The sequence below is a fragment of the Saccopteryx leptura genome, chromosome 2, assembly GCF_036850995.1.
Source record: "Saccopteryx leptura isolate mSacLep1 chromosome 2, mSacLep1_pri_phased_curated, whole genome shotgun sequence".
NCBI classification, from domain to species: Eukaryota; Metazoa; Chordata; class Mammalia; order Chiroptera; family Emballonuridae; genus Saccopteryx; species Saccopteryx leptura.
The window spans coordinates 230,464,875-230,486,407 of NC_089504.1; the positions used below are offsets into that span (position 1 = coordinate 230,464,875).

General features: G+C 44.1%; 1 protein-coding gene across 1 annotated transcript in view; it reads right to left on the minus strand.

Annotated features, from left to right (window-relative positions):
• The window catches only part of SFI1 (SFI1 centrin binding protein), a 94,470-nt gene that overhangs the window by 30,042 nt on the left and 42,895 nt on the right, over nt 1–21,533 (minus strand). Inside the window, exons 8-12 of the mRNA XM_066370433.1 lie at nt 20,810–20,912; nt 8,401–8,557; nt 6,566–6,727; nt 4,320–4,390; nt 3,066–3,158 (exon numbers count right to left, since the gene is read on the minus strand). Of these exons, the coding sequence (XP_066226530.1) occupies nt 3,066–3,158; nt 4,320–4,390; nt 6,566–6,727; nt 8,401–8,557; nt 20,810–20,912 (586 nt within the window). The remainder of the gene's footprint in view (nt 1–3,065; nt 3,159–4,319; nt 4,391–6,565; nt 6,728–8,400; nt 8,558–20,809; nt 20,913–21,533) is intronic.

Genomic DNA, 21,533 nt, shown 5'->3' on the forward strand with positions numbered 1-21,533 from the left:
ATCCCAAAGAATCTACAAAAAGACTACTAGAAACAATAAGCCAATACAGTAAGGTCGCAGGATACAAAATTAACATATAAAGTCCATAGCCTTTCTATATGCCAACAATGAAACATTTGAGAACGAACTCAAAAAAATAATCCCCTTCACGATTGCAACAGAAAAAAATAAAATACCTAGGAATAAACATAACAAAGAATGTAGCCTGACCAGGCGGTGGCGCAGTAGATAGAGCATTGGACTGGGATGCAGAGGACCCAGGTTCGAGACCCCGAGGTTGCCAACTTGAGCGCGGGCTCATCTGGTTTGAGCAAAAGCCCACCAGCTTGAACCCAAGGTTGCTGGCTCCAGCAAGGGGTTACTCAGTCTGCTGAAGGCCTGTGGTCAAGGCACATATAAGAAAGCCATCAATGAACAACTAAGGTGTCGCAATGCGCAATGAAAACTAATGATTGATGCTTCTCATCTCTCTCCGTTCCTGTCTGTCTGTCCCTGTCTATCCCTCTCTCTGACTCTGTTAAAAAAAAAAAAAAAAAAAAGAATGTAAAGGACTTATATAATGAAAACTACAAACCATTGTTAAAGGAAATTGAAAAAGATACAATGAGATGGAAGAATATTCCTTGCTCTTGGATAGGAAGAATAAATATAATCAAGATGGCCATATTACCCAAAGCAATATACAAATTTAATGCAATTCCCATCAAAATTCCAATGACATTTTTTAAAGAAATGGAACAAAAAATCATCAGATTTATATGGAACTATAAAAAACCCCGAATAGCCAAAGCAATCCTAAAGAAAAAGAACAAAGCTGGGGGCATTACAATACCTGACTTCAAACTATATTATAAAGCCACGACAATCAAACAGCATGGTATTGGCAGAAAAATAGACACTCAGATCAATGGAACAGAATAGAAAGTCCAGAAATAAAACCACATATATATGGTCAAATAATTTTTGATAAAGGGGCCAACAACACACAATGGAGAAAAGAAAGCCTCTTCAACAAATGGTGCTGGGAAAAGACTCAGAGACATGAACAAGAATGTGATGGCAACAGGGGTGGGGGGTGGGGGGAGGGGGAGGGGGCGAAGAAGGAGTGAGGGGTTGGGGTAGGGGAGAGGCACAAAGAAAACCAGATAGAAGGTGACAGAAGACAATTTAACTTTGGGGGAGGGGTATACAGCGCAATCAAATGTCAAAATAATCTAGAGATGTTTTCTCTCAACATATGTACCCAGATTTATCAATGTCACTGCATTAAATTTAATAAATAAATTAAAAAAAAAAACAAATGGTCCTGGGAAAACTGGAAAGCCACATGCAAAAGAATGAAACTCGACTACAGTTTGTCCCCTTGTACTAAAATTAATTCAAAATGGATCAAAGACCTAAATATAGGACCTGAAACAATAAAGTACATAGAAGAAGACATAGGTTCTAAACTCATGGACCTTGGTTTTAAAGAGCATTTTATGAATTTGACTCCAAAGGCAAGGGAAGTGAAGGCAAAAATAAATGAATGGGACTACATCAGACTAAGAAGTTTTTGCTCAGCAAGAGAAACTCACAACAAAATAAACAGCCAACTAAATGGGAAAAGATATTTTCTTTTTTTTTTTTTTTTTTCATTTTTCCGAAGCTGGAAACGAGGAGGCAGTCAGACAGACTCCCGCATGCGCCCGACCGGGATCCACCCGGAATGCCCACCAGGGGGCGATGCTCTGCCCCTCTGGGGCATCGCTCTGTTGCATCCAGAGCCATTCTAGCGCCTGAGGCAGAGGCCACATAGCCATTCTCAGCGCCCGAGCCATCTTTGCTCCAATGAAGCCTCAGCTGCGGGAGGGGAAGAGAGAGACAGAGAGGAAGGAGAGGGGGAGGGGTGGAGAAGCAGATAGGCGCTTCTCCTGTGTGCCCTGGCCGGGAATCGAACCCCAGACTCCTGCACGCCAGGCCGACGCTCCACCGCTGAGCCAACCGGCCAGGGCTGGGAAATGATATTTTCAAACAACAGCTCAGATAATGGCCTAATATCCAAAATATACAAAGAACTCCTAAAACTCAACAACAAACAAACAAATAATCCAATAAAAAAATGGGAAGAGGACATGAACAGACACTTCTCTCAGGAAGAAATACAAATGGCCAACAGATATATGAAAAGATGCTCATCTTCATTAGTTATTAGAGAAATGCAAATCAAAACTGCAATAAGATACCACCTCACACCTCTTAGATTAGCTATTATTAGCAAGACAGGTAATAGCAAATGTTGGAGAAGCTGTGGAAAAAAAGGAACCCTCATTCACTGTTAGTGGGAATGTAAAGTAGTACAACCATTATGGAAGAAAGTATGGTGGTTCCTCAAAAAACTGAAAATAGAACTACCTTATGACCCAGAAATCCCTCTACTGGGTATATACCCCAAAAACTCAGAAACATTGATACGTAAAGACACATGCAGCCCCATGTTCATTGCAGCATTGTTCACAGTGGCCAAGACATGGAAACAACCAAAAAGCCCTTCAATAGATGACTGGATAAAGACGATGTGGCACTATACACTATGTAATATTACTCAGCCATAAGAAATGATGACATCGGATCATTTACAACAAATAGTGGGATCTTGATAACATTATACAAAGTGAAATAAGTAAATCAGAAAAAACCAAGAACTGCATTATTCCATACGTAGATGGGGCATAAAAATGAGAATTAAGAGACATTGATAAGAGTGTGGTGGTTAAGGGGGGGGAGGAAAAGGGGGAGGGGAGGGGCACAAAGAAAACTAGATAGAAGGTGACGGAGGACAATCTGACTTTTGGGTGATGGGTATGCAACATAACTGATTGACAAGATAACCTAGACATGTTTTCTTTGAACATATGTACCCTGATTTATTGATGTCACCCTAGTAAAATTAATTTTAAAAAAATAATAATAAAAAAAGAAAATAAACACCAAGGTTTCAGAGTCTAAAGGTCTAGGAACAAATCCATAAGCACAAAGCGAATGGCCATCAGAAGAGGTCCCTTGATACAGAAGAAGACCCTCACCATGACGCCATGCTGCTGGTAAGCGAGATTCCTTCTTATTCGTTGGAGGTGGGCACGGGTCACGTTCTCTCTTAGGGCTCTAAAGCAAAAGAGCTGTGATAAGAAAAAAAGGACACAACAGGTCACAAATTAAAAGCGTCTGTAAAAATAACAGCAGTGCCTGGATCAGGTAGCAAGAAGCTGTCACAGCTGGCCACAGCTGCTCCCATGTCCCTGAGAGTGTTTCTCTGCTTTGAGTTTCAGCTGGGAGCCTGATACAAGCCAGACTGCACAGCAGGTGCTTAATAAACAGCTGTCAAACCACGTCCTGCTGTCCACAGAAATGCACATGTACAGAGAGGCCCTCACCTCTGACCAGGAGAGATCCCCATGACCCATATGGGAATATTACAGACAAAGGTTAAAGACATCAACTCTGCCTCTCAGAAAGGAGAGACTTTTAGCCTATGATGTTTTTTCTTTCTTTTTTAAACCATGTGGTCAACATTTATACTTGCACAATATTATAAATGCATTTGCAAGAGAGGAATGGAAGGAAGAGAAGGAATCCTCAGTGAGCAGGGGCTGGGGTAGGGGCAGGACCTGCGGGCCTGGCTCCTACTCCATCAGTGCCGCACATGTGACCCAAGCAAAGCCCATTCCCCCACAGCCTGGCCTTCAGTTCTCCGAGATAGAGTGAAGCGACCAGGGGTTCTCATATTGAGCTCTGTGGAACACCACAGGATACCAAGCATTGGTGAGGGTGTGGGCGAACACAAGTACTATTCCCCAGACCTTGCTTCATCTGCAGCATTTGTTTTGATCAATTTCACATACTAGGCTCCCACCATTAAAAAGGGGGCCCGCCATGTAAAAAATCCCAGGACTAGATCATCTCTAAGATTCCTTTATAGCTCCAAACCCCTCTGACCCCACACCAGCACCATCTCTGATCCAAAATGAAAACAGGACACCAGCAATAAAGGAGGGCTTCATGATTGAAGCTCACATGACCAGAAAGAGCATGTGGGTCCAGGCCCCTCAAGAGTGGCTGCCTGGCCTGACCTGTGGTGGTGCAGTGGATAAAGCATCGACCTGGAATGCTGAGGTTGCCGGTTTACAACCCTGGGCTTGCCTGGTCAAGGCACATATGGGAGCTGATGCTTCCTGCTCCTCCCCTTCTTCTCTCTCTCTCTACTCTCTCTCTCTAAAAATGAATAAATAAAATAAAATAAAAAAATAGAGTGGCTGCCTGAGCAAGGCTGACAAGCTTACCAGCAAGCTGCGCCTCCAGTGCTCCTCTGCCACCTCCCTCTGGGCAGCTTCTTCTGCACACAGCAGCACATCTGCTCGGAGTTAAGGCCTCTTGTCTCAACAAGGTTCCCACTCCTACATAGTACAATCCTAGTGACCCATCTGAAGGTTTCTGGTTGCAGGGGATCATGGGATATGCAGATGGGCTGACGTCTACCTGTCTCCTCCTGATGACCCAAGAAAGAATGGGCAAAGGGAGCCATGTGAGTTACTTATCAAATAGCCAGCCTTACCTTTCTCCCTCTGATGCCCGTTTCGTAAGAGTTTAAAACTGATTGAGACAAACTGCCAACAACTGCAGTAAACATTTCAAACTCGCCATATCTAAAGCGGAACCTACTCTTTCTCCTGAATTCTCTGTTTAGCATCACAATTTCAGTCAGATGTTTGAGCTAAAAAGCTTAGAGTTCTTTCCAAAACTTTTCTCCTCCCATTCCTTCTATCTACTCAGTCTCCAAGCCCATCAGCTCGCCTCCTAAATCTTTCCTGTTCTTCCATCCCCACCCCCAGAACCCTGCAGTTCATCTGACTTGTCCGTCACGTAAGACTGGTAAGAGAGCCACCTCATATAACGGGTCTCCCTGTGCTAGCTTTGCTCCTCTAATCTAGATTTGTCCTTTCTAAAGTACAAAGCTGCTGTACTACTTCTCAAAGACTTCCAGAGGGTCCCCAGTGCTGCCAGGAAAAGATTGGGGACCACTGCTCACAAGGGTCCCCCAGTCAGCATTTACCTGCACTACCCCACTGCACCCACACCCCACAACTCACCACAGACCCGACACCATCCTTGAATGCTTTTTCTCATCTATGCCTGTGCAAGTACCATTCCTCCCACCTGAAACACCCTTCCTGATTTCTCTGCTGGGCAAACTTGTTGTCCCCTAATTCAATTTGGCTCAAACATCTCCTTGGCTGAATCGCCACAGTGGCTCTTGCAAGACTTGATACAAACCTTTTTTAAAAAACTGTATAGGGGCCTGACCTGTGGTGGCGCAGTGGGATAAAGCGTCGACCTGGAACACTGAGGTTGCTGGTTTGAAACCTTGGGCTTGCCTGGTCAAGGCACATATGGGAGTTGATGCTTCCTGCTCCTCCCCCTTCTTTCTATCTCTCTCTCTCTCTCCCCCCCTCTCTAAAAATCAATAAATAAAATATTAAAAAAAAACACAACTGTATAGGTTTTAGGTGTGCAATTCTATAACACATCATCTGTACACGGTGTGTTCACCACCCCAAGTCAAGTCTCCCTGCAATCACCATTTATTCTTCCATACCTCTTCTACCTCCCCCACCCCTAAGCAAATCTTTATCATAGCACCTATCACACCATATTGTAAAGACCCATTTTCATGTCTGTTTTTCACATCAGACAATGAACGACTATAATTTTTTGAGTTTCCCCATATTCCAGAACTAAAGCAGGAGTTTCAAACAAAGCAAGAGTTTGATGAACACACAAATGTGTGGATGCACATCACAGGCAGCCTAAATCCTAACACCTGGGCACATACTGTGGTAGGGGCAGTGTGCACAAGAGTCAAAGGCCAGGGCTTAAAAAATCCTGGCTCTGCCAATGACCTGTTGTGAGTCTGAGAGTTACTTAGCTCCCTTAGATCTCTGTTTCCTCCTTTATAAAATGGGTATAGTAACACCCACTCCATGCGGTTGCTATGATGACTAAGGAGATAATGCATAATGCTTGCATATAGTAAAAGCTCAATAAATGGAAGCTATGACCATAATGGCAGGTCCGCCAAGAACAGATGGCTACCTGAAACAGAAATGAAACAAAATAAATTTATGATACAGAAATGGCTGTGGCTGTTTCCACCACCTAGTGGGTAGAGAAAGGCTATGAAATAACATAAAATTCAGGATAGTAGGATTATGTCTGAGGAGGAGGAAAGGGAAGCAATCAGGGAGAAACAGACAGGGGTGTTAGCAATTATCTATTTTTTAAGCTGAGTGGTGGGCACATAGGTATTCATTTTATTATGATCCTTTAAATTGTAAATGTAGGTTATATAAACTATTCTGTATGACTATTCCCAAGTAAACAAACAGTTTTAAAAGAAGTCAACAGAGATCCAGACTATTAAACGGTTCAGTAATTGTTTCCCATGTATTCCCTAACTCTTGTCTACAGGGCACTGAGCTCATGTTGTCCTGGCTGAGACCTGAACAGGACTAGAGACTAAAAAGGATACAGTGTGTCCAGTGAGTGAAGGCCCTTCGTAGCACCATTCTTCTGGCTAGTGCCTCCACCTGCATATGGTGAGCATGCATGCTCTCCCTCTGTTGCCAGGCCCACTGCCAATCACAGAAGCGTGTCTGCAGCACGGTGACGTGGTGGAAGCGCTCAGCCATCTCTGAAACACAGTAAACAACTTAAATGCTGACCCCCACTGGGCAAAGTGCTGGAAGCATCTTTAAGATAAGCTGATCCCTACTACTGGCAGACAGCAGGGATTCAAGGCTACTCTCACAAAGAATACTAGAATAAACGTTTTCTATACATGGGAGGGGTATTAGGAATCCCTTAGCTACATCTCTTCTTTCCAAGGAAAGAGAAAATGTAATTTAGGGAAGAGGATACTATAAAATCAAAGAGCTGAGGCCCCTAGTTACGACTGATGATTAACAACAGTGACTGCTGCTTTCAAAGACTCCATTTTATTTTTGTCTCTTTACTAATGTCTCCCAGATAGGACTTTCAGGACAGAGTCAATGACTCACAGTCTGGTCAACATGCTGGCAAGGGCTTATTTGAGCTCTCAGTCAGGCTGATGCAGGCTGCCAGCTTCATCTCCTTTTAACACTAATTAGCTAATGGCCTGATGAGCTGAAATCCAGGAGGTGGAAGGGAGTTGGTACTGAAATTCAAATGCTGTGATTAGAGGAACGTTAGTCTGCAGCTCATCGCTCCCAATAGCTTCATGCCTTCACGTTCTGGGCTTGGGCAACCAGGCAATGGTCCCCTGTCAATATTCTCAAACGAACACATTCAAACTTTCCCAAAAGACAGTGTTGACAGCCTAGAGATTTCTGAAGAGAAATCTAGATGGAAGCGGAAGAGCCCAACCCAGCACCTGGCACTCTTCTGTAGGCTAAAAGAACAAAAGTACAAAAAGTATCAATGATCATGACCTTTGTATTATTACTTCTGAACTCTCTCTGGGAAACAAACCATTTGAACAGTGTTTAAAACACTCAACAACAGGCCCTAACCAGTTGGCTCAGTGGTACAGTGTCGACCCAGCATGTGGAAGTCCCAGGTTCAATTCCCTGTCAGGGCACATAGAAGAAGCACCCATCTGCTTCTCCCCCCTCCCCCCTCTCCTTTCTCTCTGTATCTCTTTTCCCCTCCTGCAGCCAAGTCTCCACTGAAGCAAAGTTGGCCCAGGTGCTAAGGGTGGTTCCATGGCCTCCACCTCAGGTGCTAGAATGGCTCCGGTTGCAACGGAGCAATGCCTCAGATGGGCTGAGCATCGCCCCCTGGTGGGTATGCCAGGTGGATCCTGGCCCGGCACATGTGGGAATCTGTCTGCCGCCCCCCCACCCCTTCTCACTTGGGGGATGGGGGAACAACAACAAAAAAAATCTCAACTTGCATAACTGGGGAATGCAGAAACAATAGCTACCAACAAAGAGGCTAAGTAGATTAATGTAAGCCATCCTACTAAATACAACAACTAAACAAATATACCGTAATACTTATGAGGAATACTTAAAGATATAGGAAAGTATTGGTTAGTTGTATGGGGAAAAAAGCAATATACAAAATTGTACGATATCATATTAATTATAACACAGTAGTTATATAACATAATTAAAACCCTAGTGAATAAAATATATGCAGAGTAGAAAAGGTCAGAAGAAAATAAATGTGAATTAAGAATGATGTATTTTCCTCCTTGATCTCCTTTTACCAAAATTTGTGGTATAATATGGTTCTATTTCTCCTTAGCAAATGAGCACCACTGGCAGAAGGAGAGTGGAAATTGTGAGCTGATGTCTCTTGAGCCCGGGACCTCCTGCTCACCGTTCCGCTGTCTCTTTACCCTCTGGACCTGCAGGTATTCAAGCCAGGCCTTCAGGGATCTCCACTTCTGCCGGTGCTGATGGTGCTTCACTGCGGAGGCCATCTTCTGTCTCTCCCTCTGGACATGCAGGAGCTGGTCCTGCCACCGTGACCACGCCTGAAAATAAGAGCAAAGACAACAATCAAAGGAGAGGCAGGAGAGCAGAGGTGAGGTACAGGTGAGGGAAACAGAAACAGACACACACACACATATGCTGGAAAGGCAAAAATTAAACACAAGGAAATGGCAATCCCTATGCAGAATCAGAAACTATGGGAATTTGGAGCAAAAAGATCTTCAAGAAAAGCATTGTGGCCTGACCAGGCGGTGGCGCAGTGGATAGAACATTGGACTGGGATGCGGAGGACCCAGGTTCGAGACCCCGAGGTCGCCAGCTTGAGAACAGGCTCACCTGGTTTGAGCAAAAGCTCACCAGCTTGGACCCAACGTCGCTGGCTCCAGCAAGGGGTTACTCGGCCTGCTGTAGCCCCACAGTCAAGGCACATATGAGGAAGCAATCAATAAACAACTAAAGTGCCACAATGAAAAACTGATGATTGATGCTTCTCATCTCTCTCCATTCCTGTCTGTCTGTCCCTATCTATCCCTCTCTCTGACTCTCTCTGTCTCTATTAAAAAAGAAAAAGAAAAAAAAAGAAAGAAAAGCATTGTGCTTCCAGAAAGTAAGTTTTATTCTGAATTAATGACAAAAATAAAGAGAAATAATAAAATCAATGAGCAGACAAAAAGCAGGTATAATCCAAGGGGTGATATAATTAATTCAGATTTGGGATAGGTCAGAGCCTGCCTTTTTTACCGAAGTGGGAGGAAGCCTATAGTCAAGAGGCTCTTTCTTTCTCAGACATGCTAGTTTCTCCAAAGCGTATCTACAGAGGTTGAGGTCTACAAAAGGTTTCCCTTAAGACTATCCATCAATGCGCAGCTTAGGAAAGTCTTCATGTGTGCTCAGCAATACGCATGTCCTACACTGAGGATGACCGTCTCAGACAGCAATTTCATACCTTCTTAAACCTGTAACACCTCTTCACCTTTCTTTCCTCTCAGCTGAATACCATTCTTCCTATTCACCAAGAAAATAAAAGCAATCAAAAAAGAATTTTCTTGCCCCGGCCAGATAGTTCAGTTGGTTAGAGAACTGTCCTGAAGCACAAAGGTAGCCAGTTCGATTCCCAGTCAGGGCACATACAGGAACAGCTTGATGTTCCTGTCTCTCTCTCTATCCCTTCCTCTCTCACTGAAATCAATAAAATATTTTAAAATTTTAATAAAAAAGAGAACACTTTTCTCAAGCTCCCTACTCTTCCCACCCACCTGCCCACAGGCTCCGCCTTCTCTCTTGTTACTCTGGAAACTGTGCTCCCATCAAAGGTCACTCCTCCCACTAAAGACACATCCTATCTTCTCTTAACTTCTCAAGTTCATCACTCTGGCGGTTCCCCTATTTCTGCATCATCAATTTTCACTCTCTACTAGATTTTTAAAATTAGCATGAGTGTATTATTATTTCTCCCATCCTACAACAAAAAAAATATCCCTTTAGGGATATGACAACCAAAAGCAACGGGTAACCCTTCATTGGACCTGGACCTGACACTCGATATGGTGGTTATGTAGAAAAACATTCTTATTTTTAGGAAATAAGCTAAAGTATTTAGTGTAAATTTTATATCTGCAACTTTAAAGTGGCTCAGAAAATACACTGCTGTATTTAGAGAAAGCAAATGTGGCCGATGTAAACAATGGTTAAACTAGAGCAATATACAGTATCGACCTTTTCTGTGACTCGGTATTTGCCAAAAAATAAAAGGGAGGGGCATACTTCACAAAAATACTTCTTACAAGGAATAAATCAGTAGTTCTCAAACCAATCAATACCCCTCTCCAGACCACACTCTGCCACCCAGCTAACACTTGATTTCTTTCCCTTCCTTTTCAAACTCCTCAAAAAATCTGCCTATTTTCTAATCTCTCTTCTCCCAGGCAGGCTTCCTTGAACTCCTTCCCATCAGGCTTACTGCAACTGCTCTTATCAAGTGCATCAAATCAATGAATGACCTCTAAGTTTCTCAACCCAAGGGTCAAATCTCAGTTCTTACCTTCCCTGAACTTCCAGAAGCCTCTGACATAGCCAAGCACACCTTCCCTCACCCAGCTCCCAGGACCTCTCAGGTCTCTCTGTTCCTGTTGCTGACCCCCCTCACAAGCTCAGTCCTAAAACCTCTCCACCAGCTACTCACTCCCTTTGTGCTTTCATCCAGTCTCTCGTACCTTTAAGTACCACATGTGTGCCTAGAAATCCCAAATGTGCACCTCAGGTCTGGACCTCAGTACTCCACATATATATCCAACTGCCCTCCTGACATTCATCTCTAGAAGATATTCAAAAGGTCTACCAGGCTGAAGACATGGAGCTGAGAACGTTGCTCTTCCTAATCTTTCCCCACAAACCTGCTTCCCCCTTCCATCTGCACCATTTCAATAAACAACAACTCTACTGTTCAGTTACTTAGGCCAAAAACCTGAGAGTGGCCTGACCTGTGGTGGCGCAGTGGATAAAGCGTTAACCTGGAAATGCTGAGGTCGCCGTTTCGAAACCCTGGGCTTGCCTGGTCAAGGCACATATGGGAGTTGATGCTTCCAGCTCCTCCCATCCCCCGTCTCTCTCTCCTCTCTCTCTCTCTCTGTGTCTCTCTCTCCTCTCTGTCTCTCTCTCCTCTCTAAAAATGAATAAAAAATAAATTAAAAAAACCTGAGAGTCATCTTGGACTCTCTGAAAGTTCACATCTTTTCTACCCCCTAACAAACCCTGTTGGCAATACCTTCAAAACATATCCAGAATCTAATACCAACTTGATATCATCTTTGTTCAAAACTCTCACCTGGAATTTGATAATAGCTTGTTTTCCCTGCTTTTATCTTTGATCCTCTTTGGTCTATTTTTATTTATTTATTTATTTATTTATTTATTTATTATTATTATTTTTTATTTTTTTTATTTTTTGTATTTTTCTGAAGCTGGAAACGGGGAGAGACAGTCAGACTCCCGCATGCGCCCGACCGGGATCCACCCGGCATGCCCACCAGGGGCGAAGCTCTGTCCACCAGGGGGCGATGCTCTGCCCCTCCGGGGCGTCACTCTGCCGCGACCAGAGCCACTCTAGCGCCTGGGGCAGAGGCCAAGGAGCCATCCCCAGCGCCCGGGCCATCTTTGCTCCAATGGAGCCTTGGCTGCGGGAAGGGAAGAGAGAGACAGAGAGGAAGGGGGGGGGTGGAAAAGCAAATGGGCGCTTCTCCTATGTGCCCTGGCCGGGAATCGAACCCAGGGCCCCCGCACGCCAGGCCGACGCTCTACCGCTGAGCCAACCAGCCAGGGCCTTTGGTCTATTTTTAATACAACAGCCACAGTGGTCCCTTCTCATTTGTTCTGGTTGCTATGTCACTTAAATCTCTTCATTTTATATGCAATTTCCCTCCCTGCCTTTTTTTTCTCTTTCATGCCACCAACTGTTAGAGAAACCAGGTCATTTACCCTATAAAATGTTTTGCATTTTAGATTTGGCTATCTCCTCAAGGTGCCTTTAAACTCATTCCTCTGGTCCCTGTATTTCCCATGAACCGATCATTAAGATTCAGATTAGGCCTGACCTGTGGTGGCGCAGTAGATAAAGCGTCGACCTGGAAATGCTGAGGTCGCCGGTTCGAAACCCTGGGCTTGCCTGGTCAAGGCACATATGGGAGTTGATGCTTCCAGCTCCTCCCCCCTTCTCTCTCTCTGTCTCTCTCTCCTCTCTGCCTCTCCTCTCTAAAATGAATAAATAAATAAAAAAAAAAAAAAAAAAAAAAGATTCAGATTAGGCTTGGTTGGAGTCATGTTCAAACTTGCAGACAAAGGCCCTGGCCAGTTGGCTCAGTAGATAAGAGTGTCGGCCCAGCATGTGGATGTTCCAGGTTTGATCCCTGGTCAGGGATCACATGAGAAGTGACCACCTGCTTCTCTTCCCCTTCTCTCTCTTTTTTCCTCTCACAACCAGTGGCTCAGATGGCCTCAGGCGCTGAGGATAGCTCAGTTGATTTGAGCATCAGCCCCAGACAGGGGTTGCTGGTGGGTCCTGTTCGGGGCACATGCAGGAGGCTGTCTCACTATCTTCCCTCTTATGGCTTAAAAAAAACAAAAAAACTTTCAGACAAGAAAAATTCTCAGGTGGTGCTTGGTATTTCCCATTGCACAGTATCATGAGACACATCATGCCTGGCTGTCATACCTTTACCAGCACAAAGGTTGTTCAGTGGCTTCAGATGACATCAATCCAATCCCTCCATTACATTTCCCCATCGTCCTTTCACCAGGTGACTGCTGCCTAGTCCATTTTCTCATTATGCATGGCAACAACGATTTTCTAATTCTAGTGCTCCTGCATTTATTAACTGGAATTCTATGTATCAATATAAAGAAGACTACTCTCTCATTAAACTTGTTTTCTCAGAGATTAGTTTGTACCAGAAAGGCAAGATAAATGCTTGATTTTTACCTTCATTAATTTTCAAAGAATTGAGTTAATGCCCTACAACTCAAATTATGACCACTGAGTTCCTGTTTATTTCTCATTATGAATGGCATGAGTTTTTATACATTTGACGTGTTTTTAATCCACTGAAGACATTCTTTTTGATGCTCAAATTGTTCTGACTTAAGTCTATGAGGTCCTGACACAATCCCATTAACTTTCATTAATTTCCTCAGTTTCCAGCACATTATCCCAGGCCAGTGTTTTTCAACGAGTGTGCTGCAAGAAGAATTATTTTATCTTTTTTTGTTTGTTTTTTCCCAAAGTTAGAAGCGGGGAGGCAGTCAGACAGACTCCCGCATGCGCCCGACCAGGATCCACCCGGCTTGCCCACCAGGGGGCGATACTCTGCCCATCTGGGATATTGCTCCATTGCAACGGGAGCCATTTTAGCACCTGAGGTGGAGGCCATGGAGCTATCCTCAGCACCTGGGCCAACTTTGCTCCAGTGGCGCCTTGGCTGCGGGAGGGGAAGAGAATTAGAGAGAAAGGAGAGGAGGAAGGGTGGAGAAGCAGATGGGTGCTTCTACTGTGTGCCTTAGCAGGGAATCGAACCCAGGACTTCCACACGCTGGGCCAATGCTCTACCGCTGAGTCAACTGGCCACGGCCTGCAAGAATTTTTAATACATGCAATACCTGACTATTTACTCAAGGACACTCACCTCTTTCCCTTTAGATAGTTAAATTTTTTTTTTTTTTTGGTATTTTTCTGAAGTGAGAAGCAGGGAGGCAGAGAGACTCCTGCAACCACCTGACAAGCCCACTAGGGGGTGAAGCTCTGCCCATATGGGGCATTGTTCCATTATAACTGGAGCCATTCTTGTGCCTGAGGCAGAGGCCATGGAGTCATCCTCAGTACCCAGGCCAACTCTGCTCCAATGGGGCCTTGGCTGCGAGAGGGGACGAGAGAGCTAGAGAGAAAGTAGAGGGGGAAGGGTGGAGAAGGATGAGTGCTTCTCCTATGTGCCCTGGCCAGAAATCAAACCCAGTACTTCCACACGCTGGGCCGACGCTCTACCAGTGAGCCACCTGGCCAGGGCCTAGACCGTCAGATTTTTAAAAAATAACAACAGCCAACACAACAATAGCGATCCAGTGTGAATGCCCTGTCTTGAACCATAAATATATGTCATATAACAGAGTTGCATCTTATTGGTCACATTGCATAATAAAGTTGCATCTGATTAGTTAATTTTTGGTACCAGAAATCCTTATATACAAGTCACTCTGGAGTAAAACAGGTAGGTAATTACTATTACAAGTATTTTTTTGTAAATCAACCAAAATTATACCTATTTCTTTCATCAGATCAGCAAAAATATATTTTTCGGTGTGCCATAGAATTTTAGTAATTGCCTGACCTGTGGTGGCACAGTGGATGAAGCCTCGCTCGACCTGGAAATGCTGAGGTTGCCGGTTCGGAGCCCTGGGCTTGCCTGGTCAGGGCACATGTGGGAGTTGAGGCTTCCTGCTCCTCCCCCTTCTCTCCCTCTCTCTCTCTCTCTCTCTTCTAAAATGAATAAATAAATAAAAATAATTAAAAAAAAAAATTTTAGTAATTAGTTTATGTGTGCCATGAGATGGAAAAGGTTGAAAATCACTGCTCTAGGCTTGTGATGTCTATTTCCAGCTCTAGACCTGGAATCAGCCATTTCTTTTTTCTTTTTTTTTTTTACAGAGACAGAGAGAGAGTCAGAGGGAGGGACAGACAGGGACAGACAGACAGGAACGGAGAGAGACGAGAAGCATCAATCATTAGTTTTTCGTTGTGACACCTTAGTTGTTCATTGAATGCTTTCTCATATGGGCCTTGACTGTGGGGCTACAGCAAACCAAGTAACCCCTTCCTCGAGCCAACGACCTTGGGTTCAAGCTGGTGAGCTTTTGCTCAAACCAGATGAGCCCGCGCTCAAGCTGGCAACCTCGGGGTCTCGAACCTGGGTCCTCCGCATCCCAGTCCAACGCTCCATCCACTGCGCCACCGCCTGGTCAGGCGAATCAGCCATTTCTTAAAACAAACAAAAAAAACTCAGTCCTGGCCCTAGCCCTTGGCTGAGCGGTAAGAGCATCGGCCCAGCATGTGGAAGTCCCGGGTTCGATTCCCGGCCAGGGCACATAGGAGAGACGCCCATCTACATCTCTACCTTTCCCCCTCCTTTATCTCTGTCTCTCTCTTCCCCTCCTGCAGCCAAGGCTCCATTGGAGCAGAGTTGGCCCGGGCGCTGAGGATGGCTCCATGGCCTCCACCTCAGGTGCTAGAATGGCTCCTGCTGCAACAAAGCAATGCCCCCTGGTGGGCATACCGGGTGAATCTCAGTTGGGCACATGCAAGAGTCTGTCTGTCTGTCTCCCTGCTTCTCACTTCAAAAAAATTCCAAAAAAAAACCCCTCAGTTCCTTTTAGTGGGAAATAGCAGAGGCCACAACTTGGGCTCTGGAGATGCCAAATACTGTATTATTGCCACTCCTTCTAAGTGTTACCAGCAAATAGAGTCAGAAACAGATTTTTTAGGCCTGGGCTGGTTGGCTCAGTGGTAGAGCATTGGCCCGGTATGTGGAAGTCCCAGGTTCAATCTGCTTCTCCATTCTTCCCCCTCTACTTTCTCTCTGTCTCTCTCTTCCCCTCCTGCAGCCAAGGCTCCACTGGAGCAAAGTTGGCCCAGGTGCTGAGAACGGCTCCATGGCTTCCACCTCGGGGCTAGAATGGCTCTGGCTGCAACGGAGCTACACCAGATAGGCAAAGCATCGCCCCCTAGTGGGCTTTCCAGTTAGATCCTGGTCAGGCGCATGCAGGAGTCTGTCTCTCTGCCTCCCTGCTTCTCACTTCAGAAAAATACAAAAAAAAAGGAAAGAAAGAAATAGTTTTTTGAGTCCTATTAATATTTACATTTCCAGTTTCAGATTATAGTGCATTTAATTTCTTTGATTTTATAACTGTAATCTTTTTCTTTACCCTGAATATTGTGATTCCTAATGATACTGCCAGTTATTTGCTTTATCTTATAAACCAGCTATAATTATTTCAACATAATTCCAAACATGCTACTAACAAAAGACAACTGAATACAGTTTTAGATTTCTAGGCAGTTCTCTGTGTCCTTAAATTATATCCTACTAGGGAAGAACTAGCAAAATACTGTATTTTAAAGTTACTTGAAGTAATTATTTTCTCTGTGTAGTCACTGCTACAAAGTTGATATGTTTGCTTTAGTGTATTTTAAAACCCTAGGGATTTTCCTCCTTTTTGATTTACTTTTTTTTTTAATTATAAAATATCTACATGGTTTCAAAGTTAAAAATGGCCTTGACCAGGCAGTGGTGCAGTGGATAGAGCTTTGGACTGGGACACAGAGGAACCCAGGGTCAAAACCCCAAGGTCGGCAGCTTAAGAACGGGCTCATCCTGCTTGAGTGCAAGTACACCAGCTTGAGCACAGGGTCACTGGCTTGAGTGTGGGATCATAGACATGACCTCATGGTCGCTGGCTTGAGCCCAAAGGTCACTGGCTTGAGCCCAAAGGTCACTGGCTTAAGCAAGGAATCATTCACTCTGCTGTAACCCCACCCCCCATCATAGCACATATGAGAAAGCAATCAATAAGCAACTAAGGAGCTGCAGCGAAGAACTGATGCTTCTCATCTCTCTCCCCTCCTGTCTGTCCTTCTCTGTCTCTGTCACAAAAATATACACATATATATAACAAAGTAAGTCACAAAAGTACTTTGTTGCACCATTGTTCCCTCCCTTCCTCCCTCCCTCTATAAACAACCACTTTCTGTTAGTTTGGGGGGGGGGTTTCATTATTTTTCTTGAAAATATAAGCAAATACACACTCTCTAATATGTCTCCCTCTCTTTCTTACTCAAAAAGCAGCACATAATGAACCAGAGGGATCCTATTAAGAGGTAGTATGATCACATCACTCTGCTCAAAGCCAACAGCTTCCCACCTCCCCTGGAATAAGAGCTAAAGTCTTTAATGGGCACAGCCTGCAAAGCCCTACACTCTACCTCCTTCAACTCAATTCTGACAGTATCTACCCAGAGACACTATCAGATTCTACAGGTTAAGGGTCCAGTCCCACAAGACTCCCTCGTCCCATCCTCACCTCACCCCTACCCCCACATACTTCATATATATGATAGTTTTCCCTAATCTAATGTAAAAGTCAGTGTATTATAAAAAAATCCTAGTATACTTCATTGTGGAACTTGGCAAGTTGATTCTAATAAAAAAGAGTAAAGAAAAATAGACAATATTTTTATTGAAAACATTTGCTGATCCCTGCTCTAGCAAAGTCAGGGTTCCTCTGAGTCTCACAGCAACTCTGAGTCTTTCAAGCCCTTTTCTGTGTTCCTCCTCATACCTCCACAGCCTCTGCACAAACCTCTTTCGTTTTTCTCTAGCTGGCAATATAGAACTTGAGTATACTCCTAGTTGCTAATTTTTTGAGTACTTACTGGTTGCCAGGTATTGTGCAAAGCCTATTCATATACTGACTCAAATTATGTATAGGCATTTATTACAACTTGTTTATTCAAGATATATAATATGGTGATTACGAGGCAGGATAGTAAGAAGCTAGGAAAATTCCTTGGCAAATGGAATGGGGAAAGGGAGACAGAAAGCTGTTTTATACTGGCCTCATCCAGCACCCTAACTCACCTGTCTCCTTCTCCCTTGTATGACCCCTCCCTTTAACCATTAAGCCCTCAAGACAATGAGATTCTGATCAGCATCAAATAATCTTAGGAACAAAGCCTTAGGTCTACTGACCAGAGAGATCGTTCCAGGCCCAGAAAGCAGAAAAACCAGACGAAGCAATGCCATGGCTGGCATCAGGACCAGGTGCAATGACCAATGATCCCCTACCCTAACACCAACCAATCAGAAGAGACCACCACCATGACACAATACATTCATTTTGATGCATCAGCATATTAAAGGACATATCTGGAAAGCGCTAAATATTCTGTTGAGATCATCCCGAGTCTCCTTAAAATCTCTGCCTTTTGAAAAAAAAATAAAAACCCTTAAGACAAAGGACCCCGACACGCATACTCTCTCTCCAGTGCATACCCGCGACTTCTTTCTTCAGGAATGGCTCTTTGCTCTCTTTCTCCTAAGCTCTAAGAGCCTTTCTGTTGCCTCTGTAACTTGTTTCCTGAGCCCACAAAGCCCAGCTAGCTCACTTCTTCTGCCTTTGAGACTTTCTCTCTAAAAGGCCAAGGCAGTTCTCTGAGCAGCCCACTTGAATCTTCTCTTTGAATGTACTTTATTTTGCATGTTAAATAAACTTCTTGAACTAGAGTTCCTGCTCTGAATTCTTTCTTTACTTAATTCAGAACCAAGATGGCTAAACTGCAAGATCCAACATAGTTGTCAATATCTACAATGTGGCCTGACCAGGCGGTGGTACAGTGTTTAGAGCGTCGGACTGGGATGCAGAGGACCCAGGTTCGAGACCCCGAGGCCGCCAGCTTGAGCACAGGCTCATCTGGTTTGAGCAAAAAGCTCACCAGGTTGGACCCAAGGTCACTGGCTCGAGCAAGGGGTTACTCGGTCTGCTAAAGGCCCACGGTCAGGGCACATATGAGAAAGCAGTCAATAAACAACTAAGGTGTCGCAACGAAAAACTAATGTTTGATGCTTCTCATCTCTCTCTGTTCCTGTCTGTCTGTCCCTGTCTATCCCTCTCTCTGACTCTCTCTCTCTGTCTCTGTAAAAAAACAAACAAAAAACTACAATGCGAGTTGGCCCCAGGCACTGAGGATGGCTCCATGGCCTCCGCCTCAGGCACTAAGAAGTGCTCGGTTGCTGAGTAACGGAGCAACAGAGCAATACCTCAGATGGGCAGAGCATTGCCCCATAGTGGGTTTGCCTGGTGGATCCCAGTCAGGGCACATGTGGGAGTCTGTCTCTGCCTCCCCTCCTCTCACTGAATAAAAATAATAAAATTTAAAGAAATAAATACACACACACACACACACTGATTTTTGAGAGAAAAAGAGGGAGACAGAAACAATGATCTGTTTCTGTATGTGCCCTGACCAGAGATCAAACTGGCAACCTTTGCATATCTAACCAACTGAGCTATCAACTCAGAGCAATAGTTATATTTTTAAAAAAGAAAATTAACTGAGATAATGCTTGTAAAGCACTTAGCATCTAACACAAGTACGACCACAATGAGTGTTATTGCTGCTGCAGCTGCTGTGGTTGGTACTGTTATTATTACTGGCAAGATCCCTGGATCCTTGCTATTACCTCAAAAGGCCTTGTGAGTTGAAAGGTCAGTAAACTTTTTCTTAAAGGGTCAGATAATAAACAGTTTGGGCTTTGCAGGCCACATGTACAACTACTCAACTTGGCCTCTGTAGCCTGAAGCAGCCTTAGACAATACATGAATGAATGAATAGGTATTAACTGTGCCCCAATATACCTTTATTTTCAATAGGCAGCAGGCCAAATATAACCTGTGGGCCAGTTTCCTGACTTCTGGTATATATGAATGTATGTGCTATTTGCATATGATCTCCATATACCACATATATTTGCATGAACGATGCAAAATGTCAGATTAGAAAGATATTACTTCTACGTAATATCTACGTAGTAGTAGAAATGTCTTTTTTTCTCTTCCCTGTTCTTTCTCGATAAATGACTTGGTGGTCCTACAGACACAAAAAAGTGACCAAAATTCAGAGAGTCTATCAAAAGCCATAAGAAAGCTTCACCACAGCATAGTTTTGATACAGACGTTAGGCCTTTATACTGACTAAAAGCTAGTGACGTTCCCAGAAGAAACCTCTAAGTTAAGCAAAAGTTTATGAAAAAAGAAGCCATGTTTCAGTCTTAGTTTCTTTTCTTTTTTTTTTCTTTTTTTTTACAGACAGAGAGAGGGATAGATAGGGACAGACAGACAGGAACAGAGAGAGATGAGAAGCATCAATAATCAGTTTTTCGTTGCGACACTTTAGTTTAGTTCAGTGGTTCTCAACCTTTCTAATGCAGTGACCCCGCAATACAGTTCCTCATGTTGCGATGACCCCAAACAAAAAAATAATTTTGGTGGCTATTTCATAACTGTAATTTTGCTACAGTTATGATTCGGAATGTAAATACCTGATATGCATTATGTATTTTCCGATGGCTTTAGGCGACCCCGCTGGGGTAGCAACCCACAGGTTGAGAACCGCTGGTTTAGTTGTTCATTGATTGCTTTCTCATATGTGCCTTGACCGCGGGCCTTCAGCAGACTGAGTAACCCCTTGCTCAAGCCAGTGACTTTGAGTCCAAGTTGGTGAGCTTTGCTCAAGCCAGATGAGCTCGTGCTCAAGCTGGAGACCTCGGATCTTGAACCTGGGTCCTCTGCATCCCAGTCCAACGCTCTATCCACTGAGCCACCACCCAGTCAGGCTTAGTTTCTTTTCTGCCCTCATTATTTTTTAATTTAACATAAGAAAACAATAATGAGGAAATAAAATCATACCGCTGTTTCTTTAACATATTTATAACTGATTCACAAATCCCTTTCCAGTTACACAATTAGCAGGCACTTTCTGAAAACCACTGGTAATCATGTCTAGCATATTCCTAACAGCAAACTCTTGTCTGTTGGAGAACTCAGCCCTCCATGTTGCTTCTGTCTGCCTCCTTCCCTCAGTCCCCTGAGCTGTGAGAAGAGCCCATCAGAGAGGCAGCAGCATAATGACACACCCTTTATGCTGTGGGTCTCACAACATGGACAGAGGACACAAAACTAAAGTCTGCTGGACTCACCTGTAGCTGGAGGCTCAGGGCCCTGTGCTTCACAGCTGAGGCATAGAGAGCACGTCCCACACGGACCTGTTCCAGCTTCTGCCTCCACTCACGCCACCACACCCTGTCAAAGAGCAAATTTAAGATGGAACCAGTCAGAAAAAAACACAGAAAAGAGAAGGGTAGTGAGGACTGGACCTCAGACTCTCAGCCCTACTTCTTCTCCTTCATGGTGTCATCTCTAGATTGGTACCTGTTAGAGCCACTGCTAAAAAACTCAATCAAGAAACAGTACTGCCTGACCTGTGGTGGCGCAGTGGATAAAGCGTCGACCTGGAAATGCTGAAGTCGCCGGTTCGAAACCCTGGGCTTGCCTGGTCAAGGCACATATGGGAGTTGATGCTTCCAGCTCCTCCCCCATCTCTCTCTCTCTCTCTCCCCTCTCTCTCTCTTCTCTAAAATGAATAAATAAAATAAAATTTAAAAAAAAAAAAAAAGAAAGAAACAGTCCTAAAGCTGCCAATTAAGGGTTGGAAACTGATGGTTCCTAAGGTCAGATCCAGCCTAGTCACTACAGACATGCTCTGTATGGCCTACATGAATTTTTATAATATATAAATTATTGTCAACATTTAAAAAATCAGGAAGGTTTACAGAATAACTTGCAAAAGAAGCAGCTTTTAGATTCCAGTCCTGATGGACCCCTTCCTTTCCTACTGTCCTGGCCAGGTTCCACTCCAGTCTT